Raw genomic sequence first — 23,771 nt, 5'->3', positions numbered from 1 at the left:
AGCAATATTTGTATTTGTTTCTTTGTTGGCATGTGGAAAAACACAAAATGATGTTTACATGATGTCTTCTCTATTTAATGACCAGGAGGAAAATGACATGACTATGACTTTAATTTTCATTATTGTTCTGGTCATTTTAGTGCTATGTTAGATTTATAATATTAATCAAAGGAATCAACAAAGATTTTATCCTGAGCTTTCACTCCTTCTGCAATCAAACACCTAAGAATAAAATAACAGTAGAATTTAAGCTGATTGGTTGCTAAGGACTTCAATGATGCTGAAAGAAAATCTACTGTCATTTTATCATTTTGCCTGTATGTTTTCCAGGGGGTGCTCTGGCCTCCTCCTTCATTCCCAGGACAAGCATCACAGGTTAATTAATGTTCTAAATTGACATAATTGTAAGAATGCAAGGTTGTCTGTCTCTGCGTTAGTCCTTTAATGGACCAGCGACCTGTCCCAGGTTCATGTCATCTCTTGCTAAGTGTCAGCTGGGACACACTTTAGCCCCTTGTGACCCTGAACAGGATGAGAAAGTGTAGCTACTCAATGTCGTTTCTTGTCTTTTTCATTACAAAGGATGATGCTGGTAGCTCAGAATCAAAAGGTCATTTTAAGGGAGAAGATATTGAAAAATTCTATTATTGCAGAGGGAACTGGGGTGGTATGATGCCACAATTGAATTTTTTCAATCAGTTCATTTCGGCCCATTTTTTTTTCTTTTCCAGGAAGAGGGGCAGACTTCTGTGTTCCTAATGAGATAGCAGATGAGCTCTGTGTGCTTTTCCATAATAAACCCTGGTGACCAGATGCTGCGGCAGCCATATAAGATGTGCACTGTTAAAAGACACAATGGCAGGAAAAATGTTCTCATAATAAACCTGTTACACACAGATGGTCCCTCTGCTTAATGGATCGGTGGCTGCACAAACACTTCATAAAATAATTTCTAATCGAAATAAACAGGTGGGACTGATCTAAGGAGCCATGGGGTTGCTCTGTGTGAAATGAACAATAACCAACTAAACACTGCATGTATTATGACTCATTAACGTGGGGTTTTAACTACAGCATCACTTTTTACTGCATGTTCACTGAACCTACAGTGTCTTGAAAAAGTATTAAACCCCTTCTTAATTAGTTTATTTATTTTCCTGTTTTGTTACTTTACAAGCTGGGCTCTGCATCATTTCACCAACACAACCACTTTGAATATTTTCAGTTGTGAAACAAATCAGAAATAAGACAAAAAAACAGACACATGAATGAGTTTTGGTTAACCTAATCTCTTAAAGGTTGAACTTTTACTCAAGTATTTGCATGTATTCAACACCACCCATCATCTCTTTAGTTCTGACCATTTTTACAGATTCTGGCAATGCAAAACACCCCCACAGCAAGATGCTGTCACCACCATGCCTTACAGTGGGGGATTATGTTCTTGGGATCATGACACATGCTGGTTTACCCAACACTGACTACATGTGTGGATAGTCCTTTGGATGTCTCTTTCTCGCTGTCCTTTTTTCCAAGCAGTGGCTATTTTTCTGGCACTACCCCAGCTTTGGGGAGAACACAGCTTAAAGCTTCCACCCCCAACCGGTCAAGGCAGATGGCCTCTGTTCTGCTGGAGCTTTCCTTTCTGTTAAAAGAGAGTTGATACTTTCCACTGTGTCCTGCTGCCCCATGCATTGTCGGGATGAGAGACTGAATCAAATTCATTGAACATTTTTTTTTTCTGTCAATTTGTTTTGTATTAACATGGATTTGTTTTAACTGGATTTTAATTGATTTAATTGGATAGATAATTGGATTGGACTGAAGCTTTAATAGTGCCTTCAGATGAATCTGTTGTGAATTTGTGTTAAACAAACTAAGCAGAATTTAACTGAATTAAAGTATTCTAGGGAACAGGCAATCCAGTCTCTTTTGTGGAGCTTTGCAGCTCCTTGAGGGTTACCGTCGGCTTCTCTGTGAGCTCTTCAATCAATGCCATCTTTGCTTGGTCCGTGACTTTTGATGGTCTGCATTTCTTAGCAGGTTACTTATGGTCCCATATTCTTTCCATTTGCTAATAATAACTTTAATACTGTTTTTGGAGATATTCAAAGTTGGTGATTCATTTATATTCATTTGTGACCCAACCCTAATACATTCTTCTCTAAAACTTTATTTGGAGAGCTCCTTGGTTTTGATTGTGCCTCCTGCCTAATGATGTTGACTTTGGGGCTTTACAACAGACTTAGATTAACACAGATCATTAAACCTTAGAGTCAATTAATGACAAACTAGGGGTGAATACTACTGCAAGACACCATATATGCTTTCTCCATTTTCTATCTAAACATGACCATTTCATTCCAAGCATTGCACATCAATATTATTCTGTTATTTATATATATTCTTATCACTTTTAGCCCAACTCTGTCATGTTGTTGAAAACACAAACAAGCCCCGTTTGTGACCTCAGAACCTTGTTCATTATTACAAAATTCAGTTGCAAGTATTCCCTATGCAAAGCAGTGGTGACATAAATGATCTTCTGCTTGTTATTCAGTGAGTGGCATCTTTAAGGTTGTATTTGTGACCCAGGAGGTGCCTACTCTCTCTCTCCCTGCAAAGATAAAACACTTGCCTGAGGCAAAAACCAACATTTAATATGTGCTGTTCCGTTCACTCAACATTTTTTTTTTTTTACCTCCAATGGTAGGCAAATGCTTTATCTATTCATACAAATATATTATCATGAAAACCCTTTTGACGAGGCCCAGGTCTTCTTATCTTTTGGTTGCTGCTCTTACAACATAGCAGTTGTGTTCATGTCACATCTCCAAGTTGTCCTATTCTTTTGTTTTGTTTTAATGTTTTGCATAGGAAATGCCTTTTTCTATGACATGCTGACCTCACAAATAGGGGTAATGTGATAACAATGCTTAGATTAATACTGATACACAGGACACACCAAGCAAGCTGTTGTCCATTAGCACTGCAACTAGTCTCATAGAGGGCCCCATGCAGTTAGTAAAAGACAAGACCATGATGAATGTTAGCCAAGAGGACAAGATAAGTTGGGGGCTTACTGACACACAAAATGAGACCCTGAGCACTACAGCTCAGTAAAGGAGCTTGTTGCCTTTTAGCCACAAAGATGAGTGATTCTAGAGGAGGGACGATGATAAATGTCACAGAGAATGAAGCACTAGAGGCACCAACGAGTGAGGGGGAGTATCCAGCTGGAATACAACCCCTTTCTCTTCCTCTTCGTCAGCCCACCTGCCTCACAGTTACTGGAAAATGAGAAAAGACCCAAGGACAAAGCCCAGATCTGGCACATACAACAAATATCACTGTAGCTGGGCCAGCAAGACAATGCACCACCCAGCAGTCATCTGTACAAAGCACGGAGCACATTGAAAAAGCAGCCACACACACTCAACTCTGAGCAACACAGTCCCTGTAAGCTGGTTTACACTGCAAGCAACCGGTCATTCAGTTGTGACTGATGGTGTGTGTGATTGCAGATGACCTTGTCTGCCTGCCTCTACTCTGATGATGACTAAATGAACATTTTGTCCAATTTAAAATAATATACATAAAGGTTTTGTGATTATCTTACAGCTTGATTGTGCACTTTAATTTATCTTTAAGTCTCAAACGATAAACTACTGATATGTCCCAATGTTAGGACAAATTGGCCTTCTCGTGTCTTTATAGTGTTACTCACAGTGCGGGAGCAGAGCTAGCATGCAAGGTGCAACATCAAAACCACAACCTGTCAAAAATCTAACAATCCTTCTCATCTTGTTGCATTACTGCCATTCAAGAAGACCACAAGCAGGTGTCCATGAAGAGGCTGAGATCCATGAGTAATCCCTCTTCTTACCATTGTCCAGTAAGTAAAAGACTGGACTGCAGTGGCTGGCTCTCAGACTGGCCACAGGCTCTGGCAGGACGCGTGGGTCATTGTGAAGGGAGGTTGGGTAATGAACTGGAACAGGAGAGTCAACAGAGCAGACACAGACTTTCAGGGAAACAAGCAAGAGACAAACACATTGGGTGAACTGGGGAGAAGAGAGACTTGCATGTAATAGGCAAGAAACATCTGAGAGGCTATGAAAGCAAAAAGGGTTAATAATAAATTCAACAACAACATTCCACCAGCAGACTCAGAAGTCTTTCGAAGAACAGCAAAACTAATACTACAACAAACACAACTACTACTACAATCAACAATAACAGCACAAACACTACTTTTTCTAAACTCCGAATCATGCATCCATCTTTTTATTCTACCTTTACTGTCTCCTCCACTTCCATACAGCCAGTCAGTCTACCTGCTGGTGCTTAAAGTCAACTTTTAGAAGTTAATTTCACTCCAAAACATACCACCACAACCCTCCAGTTACATTTAACAAACATCCTCCATTAATCATGTGATTGTTACTTCAAAAATACAGTTTGTTTCTTGAAATAAGAAGAGTAATTTTCTTCTTTTTTAAAACCTCCTGTGCTCATGATCATTATCCTGATGTCTAAAACAGAAGTGTGACTGACTGGAACCTGCAGGCACAATGACGCAAGACCTGCACTGCTGACAGACTGTCGCTGTGACATGGCCGGTGGTAATGGCACCACTTTAGCTACTCCAATACTGCAGAGTTCTGATCTTGAGCTTGGAGGACCCTGGGGACTCCAGCATGAAAAGATTCATGAAATGCATATAATCTTATCTTACAGCTTTGGATTGAGACTTGATAACTAAAGATATTTTTTGACCAGTCCATTTAAATACTTATACTGTGTGTGTTTTAAAACTCAAGAGTCTATTCTTTCAATACAACAAATTAAATGATCAGCTCTGATCAAGAAACAAGTAAGAGGAGAACGTGATGAAGAGAGTAATAGCTTCATTTGGGAGGAAAAAACAAGCATCTTTTCATTCTTTTAATCCATTACAGACACATGAAAATTCTATGTAGAGAATAAGAAACTGGGTTGCTATCATTTTATGAAAATGCCAGGCTGTCCAACAGCAGACTGCCTTCTTTTGTGCTGTGAACTTAACAGACAAAACTGCACAGTGAAAGCAACGCTTATCTTTATGCTAATTGTGTCATTTCTCTGCAGACATTACATTGTGCTTTCAATATTTACTTCAGACTGATAAGTTAGAGCAAATACGTGCTTACTGCCACTTTAAATTTACAATATACATCTCATTGGGTGTCTCTGAGATGAAAGCATAATCTGTGTCAACTGTGCATGCAGTTGTTTCCTAAAATGCAACCGCTTTTAACTGAAAAGGTTAAATTTGTTATTTAACGTGGATGGACAGGAAGTAGCTACACAGCTACTTTATGTCTAATAGTAATCATTATTGATCTAAATCTAAACATGTGTTTTGGTTTGTTGTTTCAGGATAATTTCAGGAGATTTTCAATTTAAAAATAATTATTTTAAAACCCATAATTTAATTTTTTTTTATCAAACCTTGAGCTGCATGGTAGTTTCAGATATAATACCAGTGCTAAATATATCCTGCTGGGTCAGGCTACAATCTCTGGCATGTCATCTTGTTAGTCCATATTTCATAATTGGATCAAGTGAACCATGAGTCAGGTATGTGTGGCAAAGGAAAGGTAACATAACTGTCACACAACACAAACTTCACAACACACGTAAAATAAACATGAGCACGATGATCAAAATTTTTAGGGCTAATTATTGGGTCAAAAAAAGAGAAAAAAGATTTGTGTGAGAAAAAGGAAAAAAAAAAGAGATATACCTGCAGTCATTGACACAGAATGCCTCAGGATGCTGGCTGGCTTTCTTAATAAGCTGTCTGCAGGGGCAGACACAGCACACCTCATGCAGAGCCTCTAATGGCCACAGAGAAGGTGCCAGTTGATATCCAACAAGAGAAAACAAGCCATGAGCTCTTTTCCTGTCAAGCAGAGGACAGCTGTGCCTCCTTATTTGACTACAGGCATAACCAGTTTGTTTTATACCAATTAAATATATATAGAGGATATGGAGGATTTTAGGCAGAAAAAAACATTTTCAGACAAAAAATATGAATAATTATTTTGATTACTGTTCCAACAGCCTGCAATTCACCCCTCACTGGCTAAATGTTACAGTCAAACATACACTTGTTTACACTGTGTCCTACTGTGTATGCCCCTTATTTCTCCATAATTCTTCACTTCTTCCATCTCTTTAATTTACCCAAAGACAGCCCTGTGATGAGACTGAATAATCGTGACCTACTCCACATTATAACACTAAGAGACACAATGCCACGCAGAAAAGAACATCTTGACCTGGTTCTGTAATTCTGCTTTTATGGTATGCTTAAGAGGCTCAAAGGCAAGGCCGGAGAATAACACATATGAGAGCAAACCAAAATACAAATCCTGAAAAATATAAGCAATCCATCAAAGCAAAGTTCATTATCATTAAAAACAATGTCAGGTTATGTCTGTTTTTTTTGTTTGAAAAGCCCACAATCACTGCATTGACAAACAGCCTAAATAAACACCACTCGCCATTGGCCACACCTTTTAACAGATGTATGATATACCACCAGAAAATCCTTTACGCAGAGGTTGAAGCTCTTTGATGCAGCTAGCCTGGGTTTTGGGTTGTGGTCTGGAGCTCTTTGCTGTATGTCCCACCACCCTCTTTCAAAATAAAGGCCCCTGTTGCCCAGGCAACATTGTCCATGACAAAGCTGCTGAATATTTTTGAAAATCAAGAATATTACAACCTTGGCTCCCAGGAAAAGCTATTTGCCATGAACTATTGTCAGAAAAAAAGTTTTCTAATGTGCTATATTTATCAACAAGCATTGGTGACACTAATACAAAAATGGAGCAGCTGGAATGAGGGAAAATCTCTAACATTTCTGATTTGAAGAAACCCACATTCTCCAGATCCTCCCAGGCTGTGTTATATACAGTATTTAAATGAAAGAGGTCTGCACTTATGTACTAGCTATTCTTGGCTAGTTTCTACAAAGTTGCTTGTTTTGCATTCACAAGTACACACCCAGCTATCCAGTCCAAATGTCTAAATCTGCCATTGGCTCTCCCCTTTGATTCCTAAGAAGCCTGCAACGTGACTGGGAGGCATCAAGTATGACCTCATTTTGAGCTTCTTCATAAGGGAATACCTGACCATGTTCCTTAGGGAGAATTCACACAGACAACTGGCCCACTACTAGCCAGAACACATTTGTGTCCCTGTGACTGTACAGGAAAGAAACTCTTGCTGAGGTTTTCCCATTATAATTGTCTCAGGTGAGGGGCCATATTTAAAGTCATTCAAAGGCTCAGACCTGTGTAGGCCCATGTAGATAGAGCCTGGTTGTACTGTACAGCCAAGCAGGGTCACTACTTGTCAAGACAGGAGTGATGACAGAGTGTTGGCAGTTGAGCAGCAGGAAGCAGCAGCAGTGGAAAAATCCCTTTAAATTATTTTTCACAACTATATAAAGTGTTTTAGAGTCAGCAGACATCTCAAAAAGCTTAAACTCTGTAGGACAAACATTATACTTATTGAATATCTGAAAAAAAGACATAATTTCAGGCATCCACATGCTCAGTGACTAAATTCATCACCAGCTAATGATATCTTTCCCACGAAGATCAGTTTGTGAGAAGAACAACCACTGTTTTCACTGTACCTCTCCTTAGTTCAAAGACAAAATATATTTAGTCAAACATATTCCACTTTCCCTGGAGGATCACCAGAAATTGTAGTAATTAATTTTACAGAAATGCGAAGTTTCAAATTGCCCTACGTCTGTTAAGAGGTTGAAGAAATTGAGTGCAATTTCAGGAGATTTGAAAAGATATTGTTGAATTGTTCCTCTTCTCATCAAAAAGCATCTGAGCAGAACAAATTAACCATCAAGGCAAATATTACAAGCGGATTTCACACTGTGATGGAAATTTGTTTCAAGTCTGCAGAAGCACTGATTCTTTTCTCCAAAGCTCTCAGGTTGTTCAAACACATTTCTATAAAATTTGCTATAGATGCAAACTGCATTCACTTGGTAAAAAGAATTTTTCTGTTTTTCTTTTAATTAACAAGATCATTTAAAAAGAGAGAGAGAGGCACACACAGGCTACTTCTAAACAAGATAAGCTTCCATTTTCTCCAGAGAAGCTGCAACATGTCTCGCTTGTTGAGTTTTATTCATTATTCATCATTCATTGTCAACTTTTAGTAGACACCTCGGGACTTGGTGGTTGTTCGGGTGGAAAGCCCATCGTTGGGCCTGCTGGACGCATCCAGTCAGTGCATTCAGACTATGTAGAGATGGATCCCTGTGAAGTGCAGCTGAGATGGGAGAACAAGGTGGCGCATACTTTACTCAGGGATCAGCGACCCTGGTCCTCGAGGGCTGGTGTCCTGAAGATATTGGATGTTTCCCTGCTGCAACACTTGAATCAAATTAATGAGTCATTGACAGACTTGTGCAGAACTTGACAAAAAGCTGTTGAAGAACAATTGTATTCTATTTCTGGAGGGTATTCCTGTATCACAGATTGCAGTAAATTAAGACCTTGAAATATGTTACTATTGGTCTAGCTCAGGTTTTAGGTCTTTTTATTTACAGTGCTTGTACTGGGAAAAGTAAAATTCATCATATGTGCATAAATTCAATAATGGTTTGTTAATAATTTTTACACAGTGTTTTTTTCATAATAATCTTGTTAATTCTGAAAAATAAAAGATTTGTTTTTAGTTTTCCAAGTGAATGTAATACTCTTCCATACTTTGCAGTATATCAGGTATCTGTTACTTGTGAGCAACATGTCACAGTTCTGGTCCTGTTTTACACCTGCTCAAAACACCTGATTCAAATACAAGGGTCTCTTCATCAGCTCTTCACAAGCTTCACACTTCCCCTGGTTTCCCCCTGAGATTTCTGCCTATGTTGTGCATGAAAACGGCAATATCTAGAGAGGGAAAAATCTGAGTTAACTTACCAAGTTTATAACCAGTGTTGCAGCACTGCTTTGTGAGATTTGATTGTCCCTGCTAGGATATTTAAACCAGATACAATGGATATGTTGAACCTTCAAGGTACAGGCAACAGGAATGGGCAAAGGTGCTTAAAAGGATTATTATAAACCAAGCACAAAGCATCATGTTACTTAAATGCCGAGTAGCCTGAGCTGGTGTAAAGCGAACTGATTGGTAAATAAAGCCTCATGAAGCAGACAGGCTTTGTGGACACATCATGCCTGCCTGGCGGTCTCTTTAGCACAGCCACACACGCTGACACACTCTGACCTTTAAAACTCTGAATTTGCTGAGATAAAGAGTTTTTTTGTGCCTAACAAAAGCACCTGCTGGAACATGTTCTCATCTTTCTCCTTCTCTCACTCCATTATGCATCCCCGTTTCTTTCCCTCCATCCACACAGACCTCAACAAACTGCCAACAAAATTCCCATCTATTGTGTTACAAATCATAGTATCTTCTGTTCCATAATCTCCCCTGTCAGTGGTCTCTATGAAACACTATATTTCTGATCCAAGTGACAAGATAATGAATATAACATCATCTAAAAACATTAGAAGATGACTACATTATATGCTTCATCACATCACTATCCTCTCAAAAAGAGTCTCTTTCATTATCTGTCCTGTAGCATCTTACACAAGTCAAGCATGGCTACACACTCACACGCTAACAAATATTTAATTGACAGAAGAGCTGAAGAGATTTCAATATATTATAGATGTAAAATAAAAAAAAAATATGTAAACAGCTCCAAGAACACCAGCAGATATTTCAGCCCTGATTTCATGACACGATGGTTACTGCCACACCTTATTAAATTATCACCACGGCCTCCAGCTGTTTGATAAAATTAGTTTAAGGTAAACATGGCAATGGAATGATGATAAGTGAAGGTTTTCTCTTTCTTACCTTTGGGAAAACTTACAGTCTTACAGAACAACAAATCGAAGGACTGAAAAGCTGATGCATCAGAAATATTACACCTTCTGAATCAACCTCCACAAAGCAACATTTCAATCAGGTGTGAAGAAGCTCTCGGGATGGGTGAGGTGACCACAAGCTGTAATTCAACTTTAAAGTCAACAGCATCCCAGCAAAGTTTCAAAGTGACGGTACGTGGAGGAAGGATTAGGCAGTGGTTTGTGTGTGTGTATAAGTGTGTGTGAGCAGGTTACCTGAAGTGGGTGACTTGCTTCTCTCCATGTCAACAGACTGCTGGTTGTCAGTGAGTTCAGTAAGGCCTGCCGGAGCCGAGATGAGGAGGAGGAGGAAGAAGTACAGACTGTCAGACTATCTAAACGATGATGTGCAGACTGAACAGAAATCAGTTTGGTTTTATATCAGCCGCGCAAAACCCCAAGAGAGAGCAACATCTGAGTTGTCATGACATGATAACGTCCCAGTGTTTCATTATTAATTGTAAGGGTTACAACTGCATGAGAATGAAGGTTTTTATCAACAGCTGACACTTTGTCTTTCTTTAGTAAATGTTTCTTTGAATGAATTTTTTACCTCTGGAGGAGAGTGGCTGATTCTTTATGTGACCTGCACTACAATCTGATTTTAATAGATAGGTGTTTTGGATCCAACCAAATTGATTTGGATGCAAATGGGACTGAAATGAAGCATCTTGTAGTGCAAATCACACAATAAAGTGGAATACACAAAAACACAGAACAGAACAAACACACGTCCAGTCAGGATCATCTCAAATCACATGCATCAAGCACAAGGCCAAAATTAAATCATTCCCCCTCCATTCTTCTTGTCACATCTGCTGACATTTCTACTTTTTGTTCCTTTCAGTTGGACTGTGGGGTGTTTAAGCTGCAATCACTATGGAGTCATTAACAGCCTTGCTGAGTTGTCACATTTGAAAAACTTGAATTGATTTAATTATTTCCCTTCAGTCAAAGGTTCCAGAAAGCGTCTTAATGCTAATTTTCTTTCTATAATTTATACTGGGTGTACAAGTGATTGAAGCCATTGAAAAGCGCTCTGATCAATCCTTTATTGAAGTATTACATAAAAAATTCCTTTGTAACCACAGGCTAAAAGAACACATTAAACATTTTTCTGTGCCCAGTCCATGGACAAGGCTTTATTCACCCCACTAACTATACTTTAGCTAAAATATACATCAGATGGGTCATATAATATTTATGACTGCCCTTACTTAAGAGGCTCAAGGAGTGCCTGTCTTTCTGTAAAAGGACATACTGCAGACATGACTGGAATAAAGTAACTTCAGCAAAATGCAGGTGATTTTTTTCAGCTGTTATTCCAGAATAAAATTTTATTCCAATCATCTCATTGGTTTGTCAATTTCCTACAGGTCCACATCAGTTCATATGGTAATCTTCTCTACCAAAGCCTACAAAACACTCACCCATCCCCTCATCCCCTCTGCACACACACACCGAGTCCCACCAGCCTTTACTGTAGGAAGGCTCGACTTACTCTGATAGGATGTACGGATCCTTTTCTTTGAATCTGAATAAAAGTTAGACAGGCCACGCATGCAAAACTCTGTCAGGCAGGCCCACATGCCCACATCAGCAGCCACAGAGTCACCAAAAGGTGGGAGGAAGAGGAGGAGGGGAAAGGGAAATTGAAGGAGTGAGAGGTGTGGGTGGAGATTAGAGAAAAACAGAGAAGGGGCAAGATTGTAAGTAAGGTGAGAAAGAGGCAGAAAAAAAGAGAAAAGAAAGAAATGTTATAATTAGAGAAAGAACGTAAGGTTATATAAAGGGAGAGGGGAGGGATGAGGAAGGAGTTTCGGGAGGGAAGGCAGGGAGTGGGGGAGTTGGAGGGGAGAGAGAAGAACACACAGGCTTAGAGTGGAAAAGAAAGTGAGAGCAAGCAGCAACTGAGTTAGTGTCAGGGGAGGACACAGAAGATACACCGGCTAGTCCAGCAAACCTCAGAAACACTAATGTGATTAGTAATTTGCACAAAAACCACTGTGTTAGCAGGGAACGCATCATTACTGACACCAACAACATGACAAAGAAATCTCCTGCTGGACAACTAATTGCTTCTTGTATAAAACAGCATTTTTGTTGCAATTTATTCATTTAAACCATGTCTTGATGAGCATGGTTAAAATAATAATAAATCATTATATTATGAAAAATACATTTGACTGACATATTGTACAGATACACTACAATCACAATCATTCTTTCAAGTTTTATTGATCAGAAACAAATTTATTGTTGATGAAATATAACACTCAGTTAATCCAAAAAAGTTCAACCTGAATGTTTAATAAAATTTGAAGGTATAGAATTATATAGGTGTGCACTATCATTAGGAAACTACATTATGAAATTAAGTTTCCCAATTCTTAATCTGAGAGTTTTTTTTTCTTTAGAGAATTTAGTGAGCAATAAAGCTGCTTGTCAAGTGCTATGAGACGTTCAACTTGTACTGAATTAGCAACTGTTTTAAAAAGCAATGAAAATAAATAAATAAATAAATAAATCCAAAAAAAAAAGTGAATCAGAAATATTTTCACTAACCAGACTAAAATTGGATTGCGCTGTGTTGCCAGAACTGAGTGGGCTATGCTCCTAGTGGACATAATTCAGTATAAGTAGTAGTTTTCCTTACCGGAGGCAAACCTTATGGAGGAAAACATAACAGCAATTGCAGTGGACAGGCACAAAAAGAAGGAATGACACTTGCCAGTTACTTGGGTTTAGTTTTTTGCTGGCCCAGATTGGAAACCGTAGCAGAGTTATGTAATCTAAACTTTGTTGGGTCAGGTGTAAGTAGAAAAGTTCTGTTCACATCTCTTAATGATCCCCAAACCTGATCCTCAAGGCCCACTATCTCACAGGTCTTAGATGTTTCCCTGCTGCAACACACATGATTCAAATTAAACTTCTCTCTTGCAAGCTCTGCACAAGTCTGCTAATGAGCCATTAATTTGAGTCAGGTGTGTTGAAGCAGGGAAACACTGAATGTCTGCAGGACAGTGGGCCTTGAGGACCATAGTTGGGGATCCCTGTCCTAATGCACATCAAGTTTTCTTTAAAAATAATAAGAAATTACTTAAGTAAGTGTTTGAACCTTTCATAAAAATTGTGATTTTGCTTTTCCATTTTCAGGATTGATTTTAAGGTTCTTTTAGTAGTTTATAAATGTCTTAGTGGTCTTGGGCCCTCTTATTTATCTGACTTGCTTTTAAATTATGAACCCTCGCGGACCCTGAGGTCCTCTGGAAGCGGTCTATTAGTTGTTCCAAGGGTGAGGACCAAGACATGTGGCAAGGCCTCTTTCCGTTGTTACGGCCCTCATCTGTGGAGCGGCCTGCCAGAGAACCTCAGGGCTGCAGAGACTGTTGATGTTTTTAAAAAAAGGCTTAAGACCTACCTTTTTAGCTTAGCTTTTAACTAAATTTTATTTGATCTTAAGCTTATTTTTTTAAATTTTATATCTTGTTATTTTATTTTCATTTCATTTGTATCTGCTTTGTGTGTATATATGCATGTTCCTGCGTGCAACTCTAACTTTTTTTTCCTGTTTTGTAGTTTCTTTTTGTCTTAATATGCATAAATTGATTTTTCATGTAAAGCACTTTGTGTTGCCCCAGCATGAAAAGTGCTTTATAAATAAAGTTTGACTGATTGATTGATTGATTGACTGATTGATTGATTGATTGATTGATTGATTGATTGATTGATTGATTTAGTGCTTCCTATTCCCATTTTCTAAATGCAAATAGAAAAACCCAGCTTTAGTCAGAGGAAGACACTGAGGTGCTTTTTCTTCTCTGTCCATATAAACAGCTTTGGCTTAATTCTTGTGTTATGCCTTTCAAATCAAACTACTTTTCTTTAGAGCAGAACTTAAGTGTAAATGACTTAAGTGAAGGATGCAGTGTTCGCAGAATACGACCAATTAAAAGAAAAGAAATCTTTTGCTCACTTTTCACAAAATTGTGAACTTTCAGAAATCTGTATTGAAAAACTCCAGTTTGGATTATGGTGTGCTCTCTGCCAGTTTTTCCACATTAGTTAACTTTATACCACTCTTTCTAAAAAAAAAAAAAAAAATCACACAGCTCAGCTTTGCTTGATGATTTGTGACCATCCATCTTCCTTCGATAACCATAACCATAAAACGACAAGGTGCTGGGCCACCATATTTGAAGGTTGCTTGAGTGAGCCTACAGCTTAAGTGATGACTTTGTGCTTCTCCCTTTCAGTTTTATTTATTTTGCATTTTATTTTACTTTAGCTTTTTGTCTTTATTTAATGTCTTTCATATCTTTTTAAAGTTTGTTTCTAATGTACTTTTAAATGAGTCTTCTGCACCCTGCTGCAACGCTTTTAATGTTTTATCTAAAGCACTTTGAATCGTCTTCTTCATGAACTGTTATACAAATAAACTTGCATTGCCTTGTAGGAATTGAATTTTTTGTAGTAATACTCAGAGATGCTGATTTAAGTATACATTGCAGAAGCCTCTTTTTTCCCAGAGTCATTTATCTCTTTAAAACAAAAACTTTCACAGTTTGTGATTGTTATCTTTGAGGTTGTGGCTCACTAACTAGAATTCATGCAACGCTACATTGTGCAGCGTGAAGGTCATGCCCTTCCTGAATTCTCAGATCTATTCAACTCATCTGAAATGATAGATGTTAGATAGAAGGATCTAAATCCTGTCCTCTATCCTGTTGAGGGCTGACATGAAGCATTGACTTTAAGTAGGTGACATTTCTAGAATACAGTGGCATTTATGGCAGATTTAATTTTTCTAACATTAGTCAGCTGTTCAGCTTACCCTTCACACCTATGCTGTAACTCAGTTTACTATAAACAAGACATTTCTTTTGAAAATCCATTCTTGCCTAATAATTGTGCACACCATTTATCATACAGATATACATATGTAGTGAAAACAGCTAAAAATGTGTTGGGAAAGACAGAAAACAACAAATTTTGTGAAGACAGCTTAGCAAGCAGGATGTTATTTGTTGTGTCTGACCTTATTCAGTTTGTATCATCTTCAGCACAGTAAGTGCTTTGGATCAAATTCAACCACATGGGGTGCAGAAAAAACTGTTAAAGTGGTTTCATTTTTCCTCTCGTCTCCAATTTTACTTTAAAGACCATGCACATAAAGGCATTTGCAGTAGTCAGTAAACTGCTTGTGCAACAGTATATAAACAGTAGCACTTTTAAACATTCATCCCTTCAACTAAGCACAGCTTATAAATATTTGTAAAGTGTTTAATACTAATCAAAATGTTCCAAAACCTTATATTTCCTAAAGTAAGTTTACTGTCTGATAAAAGTGTGGCTTGTATTTTTCACAATATGTTTTGCTCTATGTGGTGGGGTTGAATATCACTATACAGTAGCAGATTAGGTATAAAATAGTTGGTTTAGAGGCTTTTGCCAGCCAAGACGAGGAGCAGAGAAAAGGAATGTGGGGGGTCAGGAAGTACAACAAGACCTCTGTGGCTTTTTACCAACAGATTTGTGCTCAAGCAGGACTAAAACAGAGCAGACAGGAACCAAGTGACAACATGCATAATAATGCCAATGTTGGATGACACATAACCTGTTAACATGCACCTCATAGCATTGGGACAGGTGTTTCTGTAAATATGTGTTGTGTGACAGAATAGGAGGAAAGAGAAGAAGACAGAGTTTATATGATCTAAAATAATAATTTTAAGAATTTCAAAATATGTACTGAACTGTATCGTCTTTTCATTCAAATGTTTTATAGCCTATTTTATCCAGTAAGTGTAATGTTTTCCTTTTGCAAGTAAAACTAAATATATAGTCATTTATCCCCAAACTAACAAAATACAATAGGTGTTTAATGAAGGCAGTTAAGGAAAAAGCATGCTACTCTTTCAAATAAGATGGAAACTGATCATTTAGTTTAAAACAGACTCATATTAGGAAAGCTCAAAGTAGGAAATTTCTCCATCCAGTTTCCACCACTGCTGATCAACACAGACAAAGGTCAAGTACACACTAACACAGGCACTTAAAAAATGGGACCTTTTCCTTCTCTGTCCCCAGAAAAAAAAATCTCCATCCAATGTTGAGCTCAGTGTTGTTTTTTGTAGCAGTGTGTTTCATAATTTGGTCTAATGACTTTGTGCCTCATTATCATTGTAGTGATTTAAATGGTAAATGGTCTGTACTTATATAGTGCTTTTATCCAAAGCGCTTTACATGTACATCACATTCACCCATTCACACACACATTCACACACTGAAGGCGGAAGCTGCCATGCAAGGCGCTCAACCAAGACCCATGAGGAGTCTGCTCAGGGTGTCTTGCTCAGGGACACCTCGACATGAGCTCTCCGGGCCGGGATCGAGCCGGCAACCCTTGGGTTACAGGATGATCACTCTAACCACTGAGCTATGCAGCCCCTATTAATGTATATTTATGTGCAAACATGTGAAATATTCTCTTCAAACCATCCAGATATTGACAAAGGCTGCTGTTACCATGTTTTGATGTTAAATCAACACTACATCAGTTTCCAACCTTAACATTCTATAATAGGCTCCCGGGGGACAAGTGTGGGACAATTCCCGGTGGACTGGGCCTAAAGTGACCTGACTGACCTGCTTGTAAAAAAAAAAAAAAAAAAAAAAGATTTAATCCGTATGTGTGTGTATGTACACTTGCGCAAGTGTAATCATGTGCATGCATTACATGAGTTGGGGTGTCCTGATTTTGTTTGCCAGCATCCCGGGGCAGAGAAACTGCACTTCACAACTTTGCTCTCCAGCCCAGGGCATTACACAGCAGCTGCACGGTGATTTATGGCCCCGTGACACATGCAAGCAACTGGATACCAACACACTGGCTGTGTTGGATACACACTTTTGCTGATTTAACAAAGAACCCTAAGATTACACCCCATTATCAGAAGAAGCAAATAAATGAGATAAAACTGGACTAAGTTTTACTGGCTGGAGAGGAAGTCACAGGATGCAAAATCGATGACAAAGCAGCATTCATTAGGGGGCGCCAAAGTACGAATATCTGCCAATGTTCAGTAGTGCCGCTTTAAACTGAGTAAATGGCAGCACACCATCTGATGTTACAATCTCAATACCATTGTTCTCCAGTTCACACATACATGTTACAGTTAAATGATTCAATCTAAAAATGCTTCTCAGAATACTGAGCTGCAGAGCCTGAAAACTGCACTTGCATGAAGATGATTGGTCTGCATGATGACAGAAAAATCTGTGGCTATCAAAATACCTGTGTTCTTGTGTACAAGGCCTTTGACAATGCACAGCTGCAAGATCCATTCTAGGAATAAAACTAAACTACTTTTATGATTGTTTAAAAACTGTTCATGTAAATGAGATCAGATTTTTCACATCTGAATAGAAACAGGAGGAGAGAGAATAGAAAAAGATAGGGGCAGAAAGATAAGGCAGTGTGGATGCTCTAGATGCACAGTGAGTATTCATATGTGTTAGTGTCTTGCAGGATCCCAGAGGTGTGTGTTTGTGTGTGTGTCCATGCTACCTGAGGTGGACTGTCTGTTCCTGCGGGGGGAACGGGTAAGGCGCTGGTAGGGGTCAGTGGCTCCGTACAGATCCAGTGTGGACATACACAACAGGACGGTCTTCTGCAAGTAGTCCACCACCGCTAGCCCGTTGCAGTTCCCAAAGGCCAAGCTGGTCATACAAACACACCAAGGAAGTATGTGTGTAAGCATGGCGAGTTTTATCGACTAGGTTATTCTCACTGACATTACAGGCTTCATGTAGCAGAACCCTATCACATTTACTTTGACCTTTTGATGCAATTACTGATGACAAAAGTCTGGGTTCATCTCACACTGCTGATGCAGGTGCAATTTCAATAGTATTGCTGGATTTCCTTTAAAAAGATAGCGTTCCTATCAGATTTCTCTATTATTGGGGCTTAAATTCAACATTCAATAAATAAAATTCTAAAAGAGAATGAAGATTTGTCAGTCCAGTGGCAGCTCATATCGTGGAGCTTTGAAATGAAGTCCTAATCCATCCTTGTCACACTAGGAAAACTTCAGACAAGAGCCTACTTGTTTGAGACGTAACCTGCTGAATAACACATTTTTATATTCATGTCTTGCAAGTCAAGTCATGTTACTTGACGTTGCTGGACAGAAAACAACAGCCTACGGATATGTTACCATCTGACAAGTTGCAACCATGGAAGGTGACGCCGCTACATAGTAGAAAGATGTACAAATTGCTTTCTTCTGGTTAGTCTGGGCTGCCAGTTCACATTACTGTCTTATGAATAGATGGTTCAGTTTCTGACAACCCAACCAATAATTTATTAATTTCACTAAAATGTGTCTGCAACTTCTGGGTAAGCTGCTTATGTAAACAACAATTTCAAGACCATGATCACACATTTGAAAATGAAATGCACAGCAGCAGTGTATTTACCACCCAGTTCCACTATTTCACACTAATCAGCATTTAATTACAACTTGAACCATGCAAAACAAACGGCAAAATGAGCAGGAAATCCCAACATCCATTTAAAAAAAACTCCAAAATGAGAAACAAGGCAACCTAATTGAAAAAGCATTAGAATCATTACTGCTGTATGAAGCTTAATTTATTTGTTGGCCACATGTTTTTTTTAACATGACGCTGCAGCAGAATGTTAAGTTTCTTGAAAATGAAGGTCTCTATATTGTTAATACATTAAATAAAAACTGAACATATACTTCAGTACAGGCACTAAACTATATAAAGAGGATCAAGTCAACTTTTTGTCTTTATCACAACTTAAGAAAGAAAATAAAAACACGAAGAGATGACTGTATAGTGTTTTAATGTAAACTTCTAATCACCATTAAATCTGAACTGTGGCCACTGAAGTACTGTATACCTGAATGATGTGCAAATAAGCTAAAAGGAAACATTTTTCTTTTCTTTTTGTGTGGTATTAACAAAACATAGTGTGAGTAAAAGAGCCAGTAAGGGACAAAAAACAAAATAAATCAATTAGTGCTGCTATATTCAAGCTGTCAATAGCTTTGGAAAAGAGATTCAAATGTTGTCTTGGCCTAAAAGGAGCTTTTTAAACCAAGCTGTTTCTTGCATCAGAAATCAAGGCCAAAGAGGAGGTGTTAAAGGCCAAAAAGACAAGAAGTGTTGCTACAACTTGAGGACTGACAACATTCATGCACTTCAGTCAGTTTAATTACTGCAGAACATGAGTTGCTTTTCTGTAGTTGGCTGGAAAATGTTGGTCTGATTAGAGGAAAACATTCAAGTGAGGTGATGAGCTGATAACAGTAAGTTAAACCCTAATGAGTTAAAAGCCCCAGAAAACACTATGGACTGGTATCAGAAACAGGGTTTAGAGTAAACCAGGTCTAGGTCTGAATCTGTTCTAGTTAATCCAACACATTTAAGTCACTTCCCTAATCTCAGTTAAAAGTTGTTTTAATTAGTCTGAGACTGGAGTCCTGGACTGAGCCAAGTAAACCCGTTGATAATAAAAACCTGGCATTGAGTCAAAAAGATTAGTTTAATACTGGTGGGGAACCACCGAGAACAAAACAAGACTAATGGACCAGCAACCTCTTGATGGTCTAGCTGATGATGACCATTTACACAGAGCAGATAAAGAATTCACCACAGCAGGTTAATTGTATGAAAAAAAAAGATATTTATTTCTTTTTTAAAATATTATTATTATTATTATTATTATTGTTATTATTATTATTATTTAAAAAGAAAAAAATCATGAACAAAATTTAAATATCTGAAAGAAGAACAGTAAGTTGAAGTGCAAATAAAGTTGGAACAGTAAGCTAAGATTAAAAAAAATAAACATGAATGAGACAACTGTGATTAACCTTCATGATAGATAATATGAAAAGTGAAAATCTGTTTTTATTTAAACATTTATGAGTGTGTTTCAATGAGCACAAACTAGATTTCAGATGAGTCGTGTTTAACTGTTCAGTCACGCAGTTTTAATTTTGTACAAGACAAATACGATCAAACAGAAAGCAATGAACCTAAACAAAATCTTGCACGTCTGAATGCTGCTAATCTAACTAAAGCGCTTAATTGTTAAAACATCTCTAAATGCAGGTCCTTCTTGGTCATAGCTTAAGCAAAGACACATTAATATCTCTAAAACTTTGTATGTATAAAGGTATTTCATAAAATAAATTTCGCCCTGTCTGCAGCAGTAAGGCTGCAGGCCTTTGTGGTGCATATTAGTCTTCATTTAGCTCTAATCATCACTCTTAAAGTTGGTGTAGTTTAATCCAGAATAAACTAAAACTTGAACCTCAAGTGACCTTGAGTTAATCAGCTACAGGGATTTTAGTCTGGGACTAGCTTTAAGACCTGTCTCTGAAACTGGCCCTATATTTAAAATCTCAAAGTAAAAGCAGTTTTTGAAACATGTGAAAAGCCGGAGAAGAACAGTGTTTTACTAAATTATTGAGCTGAACAGTTCATACTTTTTCATCGGTTTTCTACTCAGGATTTTTAGGGCAGGATTCATAAACTCATAAAGGAGGGGCTTGTGAAGTAACCCCATCCCTGAAACAGCAATGTTTTCAAAAATGCCCAATATGCTGCATTAGCATCTGATGGTAGCTAGCTAGCTAACTGTTCTGCCTTCTTCACAGATAGGCATCTTTCCTGCATGTCTGTATTTGCAGAATTTGATCGGTTCACTTAAACTGCAGCGGACCAAGAAAAACTGGAATAATTCACTGAAGAGTGAAGCTGAAACAACAAATGAGACAGCTGGAAAAAATCAATACACACTGACTCCATTGCTTCTCTGCTGGCATGCATCTTTGTGGTATATATTCATCATAGGAAGGTTAGCGTCACTGGTAACTTATATTAATATTAGGAAGTTCATAATGAAGCATTTGCTTTATTTACTCTATCTGTTTTATTAGAGCTGATCTAACATCTGTCATTCAGGGTTAGGGTTCAGGGTGTTATATGGAAACAGCTGATCACTGTGATTTTGGGCCCTAATTTCAATACACTGTGTATTGTTTTAATAATTTATGTTTGTCTAGGTGGTTACATATCTGCTGTATTTAGACTTTAACACCCATTCTCATCCATAAATTTTGTCAATGTATGTCTGAAGAGTGTGCTACAACTACAACTCGACAAGTTATTGCATAAAAAAATACATTATAAATACCTGAAACTGCAGCTGGTAATGTTTATTTATTGCCTTGTAACCAGATACAACCTTATATAAGCTTAATACATAAAAACACAAAAGCCTACATACACTCAAAGTCAGCCCACATATGCTTGTCGACAGATGGGAAGACCTATGCATACACAAAATATGGGTTTAAGATTTAATTAGTCAAATTCTCTCTTCCTGCTGCAATCTGAAACCACCAAGCTGCAACTCATCTATTCCAGTTTAGCAGAAAACTTATGTTGTGTTTCACTGGGTTGAGGCTGTTTTTAAATCAGCTACTCACAGTACTCTGCTATCGGTTCTTAGTCTCAAAGGTGCAAATTTCAGTCTAGTTTCCAGCACCTGCTTCCCACCAGTATGTTTGACTGTTGTCTAAAACAAGGAAATGGTTAGCAGTAGTAACACATTTTACTGTTTGCTGTTTTCCATTTTGCTAACTAAATGGCCACACAGATGAACAGGTACCAGCATACAGAAGGCATTTGAAGACTTACAGGCCATAGGCAGAGTTGATGTCCAGGCTGGTGATCTGTTGTGGAGGTTCTCCATCCACCCACAGCAGCTGGATGACCAGGTCCGACTGGTAGCCAGGAGGCACCCGAACCACTCGTTCTTTCACCCTGAAACAGTCACAGAGCAGAGCTTGGAGTGTGCAGTGCATGGTTGTGCCCTTCCAAGTAGGACTTTTGAGGACTAATTTGATCATAACAAACCTTTTCTCATCACTAGAAGTATATTTTTTACGACTTATTCAGCAATGTCTATTCCACTGTGTTTTTTTTTACCAGCATTGTCTCTGCCGGTACAACAGACAGCAGACAGGAGGAGGTCTTCAGCCATGATGAAGGTTTTTTTGGTCTTAGCCAAGAGCAAAGACACCATATACTTACTGCGAGAAACCTCCAGGGCTTCTGATGATGAGGCTATATGCATTTTGTCTTGTGATGATCTGAATTCAGCAAATTTCCTAAAAAAAACATCAGGTTACCAACATGACAGGCGTTGTTACTGGTAAGATGCCGCTGGAGACATGCTGGCTTAGTTAGTTTCTCCCAACATAAGAAACACAATACCTTGGGTGGGTTAAAGTTTGTAGATGGGGATCCCAAAAAAAAACCATTTGCTTTAATGCCAGCAGAATTTTACTGTCTCTAATTTTAGCCTTTTTCGGCACTTGACTGTGTTTCAGCTACACTTCAACACTGGTTCAAGTTTTTTAAGCAGACAAGTTGGTGTAATTTGGTATGTACCAGTTAAAAATCATGTATGTGGGTGACCTGGGGCACTGAATTAAACTGAACATTAATTTTAGTTCATAACATTTATCATTTAACTGAAATATGTATCACACTATTGTTAAATTTTACATGAACACTATTTTTGTTATTTTTCTATTTTCTCATGTACCCCCTGGAGTGTCTCCACGTACCCCATGGGTATCATGTATCCCCACTGACGAAATAGTGATCTAGACTAAGGAGTAGGTAGGAATTAGTGTTAGTATTTATTTCAGCTGTGCATATCTGATATTAAGGCTTTACATTTGATCCACTGATTTATTACGTCCTGAGGAGCCTGGAAAAGTCTCACCTAACTATGGATATATAGGTTTCAGATATATTGGCCTGCTCTTAGAGTAGCTGGAAAGCAGATCTCAGTACTAGTCACTTTGACTATTAAATAATTCCTTCACAGTTGTGCCTTTGTTTCACTGTTCCGTGTTAGTCTGTTTGATGTGACTCTCTAAAGCCCCGATTAAAAATAACAATGGACATACCGTTGGTATTTTACTACTTGCATTTCATTTGACAAACGTGCTTTAATAATTTCATCACACACTAGAAGAGCAGCTGATTCGTGCAAATACATGAATGCTGTCTGGAGTAGTGAACCTTTGATGTGTGTACCGAGGTCTTACTTGAGGCAGGGGATGCTGTCTTTGCCACTCTCTGGTGTCCTGCTGCCGGGGCTAACTGGGTATTGGTGATGGGGCTGGGGTGAGTGGGAGCCTGGTTCTGAGAAGCAGGGGTTGTTTTCATTCTCTGATGGAGTGATGACATCTTCCGATTCACACTGCAAGCGTACCTCTAGTGCCTGGGAATGAAATGGGTGCAGAAATATAGATGAATCTACAGCTAAAACAACAAAGAGCTCTGTTTAAAACAGACTTCAGGTTTCAGAGAAGAAATTGAATTTTCTTTGGACTTTATGACCACGTTTTAATTCTTATTTGACTCACCACTATCTGAGTGTTGGCATCATATTTGCTGAAGCGATACAGGATGATGTGAGCAGAGATGCCAACCACACAGAAGATGCGACTCTGAGGGCACCAGCTGACCATCTGAACGGCAAAAGGGTCTTCTTCCACCAACTCAGCAGCCCTGCCTTCGCCTGGCTTTGGCTTCTCAAATACTTTAGACGTCTTCAGCTTGTACAACATCTGCAGCGTGACTGGTTTGATGAATTTAAAATAAATGTTTGTAATGCTACACATGCAGTAAATAGAAAGATCCATT

General features: G+C 38.4%; 1 protein-coding gene across 15 annotated transcripts in view; it reads right to left on the bottom strand.

Annotated features, from left to right (window-relative positions):
• The window catches only part of stxbp5l (syntaxin binding protein 5L), a 165,177-nt gene that overhangs the window by 21,509 nt on the left and 119,897 nt on the right, over positions 1-23,771 (bottom strand). For 6 of the 15 annotated variants that reach the window (XM_042001705.1, XM_042001711.1, XM_042001712.1 and 3 more), the window contains 7 exons: positions 23,492-23,706; positions 23,171-23,346; positions 21,747-21,872; positions 17,572-17,723; positions 11,503-11,571; positions 10,218-10,283; positions 3,887-4,024 (listed from right to left, as the gene is read on the bottom strand). In XM_042001705.1, the coding sequence (XP_041857639.1) occupies positions 3,887-4,024; positions 10,218-10,283; positions 11,503-11,571; positions 17,572-17,723; positions 21,747-21,872; positions 23,171-23,346; positions 23,492-23,706 (942 nt within the window). The remainder of the gene's footprint in view (positions 1-3,886; positions 4,025-10,217; positions 10,284-11,502; positions 11,572-17,571; positions 17,724-21,746; positions 21,873-23,170; positions 23,347-23,491; positions 23,707-23,771) is intronic. The other 9 variants (XM_042001713.1, XM_042001716.1, XM_042001719.1 and 6 more) reach the window with 5 other exon arrangements.

Source organism: Melanotaenia boesemani, chromosome 12 (genome assembly GCF_017639745.1).
Source record: "Melanotaenia boesemani isolate fMelBoe1 chromosome 12, fMelBoe1.pri, whole genome shotgun sequence".
Classification (NCBI taxonomy): domain Eukaryota; kingdom Metazoa; phylum Chordata; class Actinopteri; order Atheriniformes; family Melanotaeniidae; genus Melanotaenia; species Melanotaenia boesemani.
This window is presented reverse-complemented; position numbering and strand designations above follow the sequence as displayed.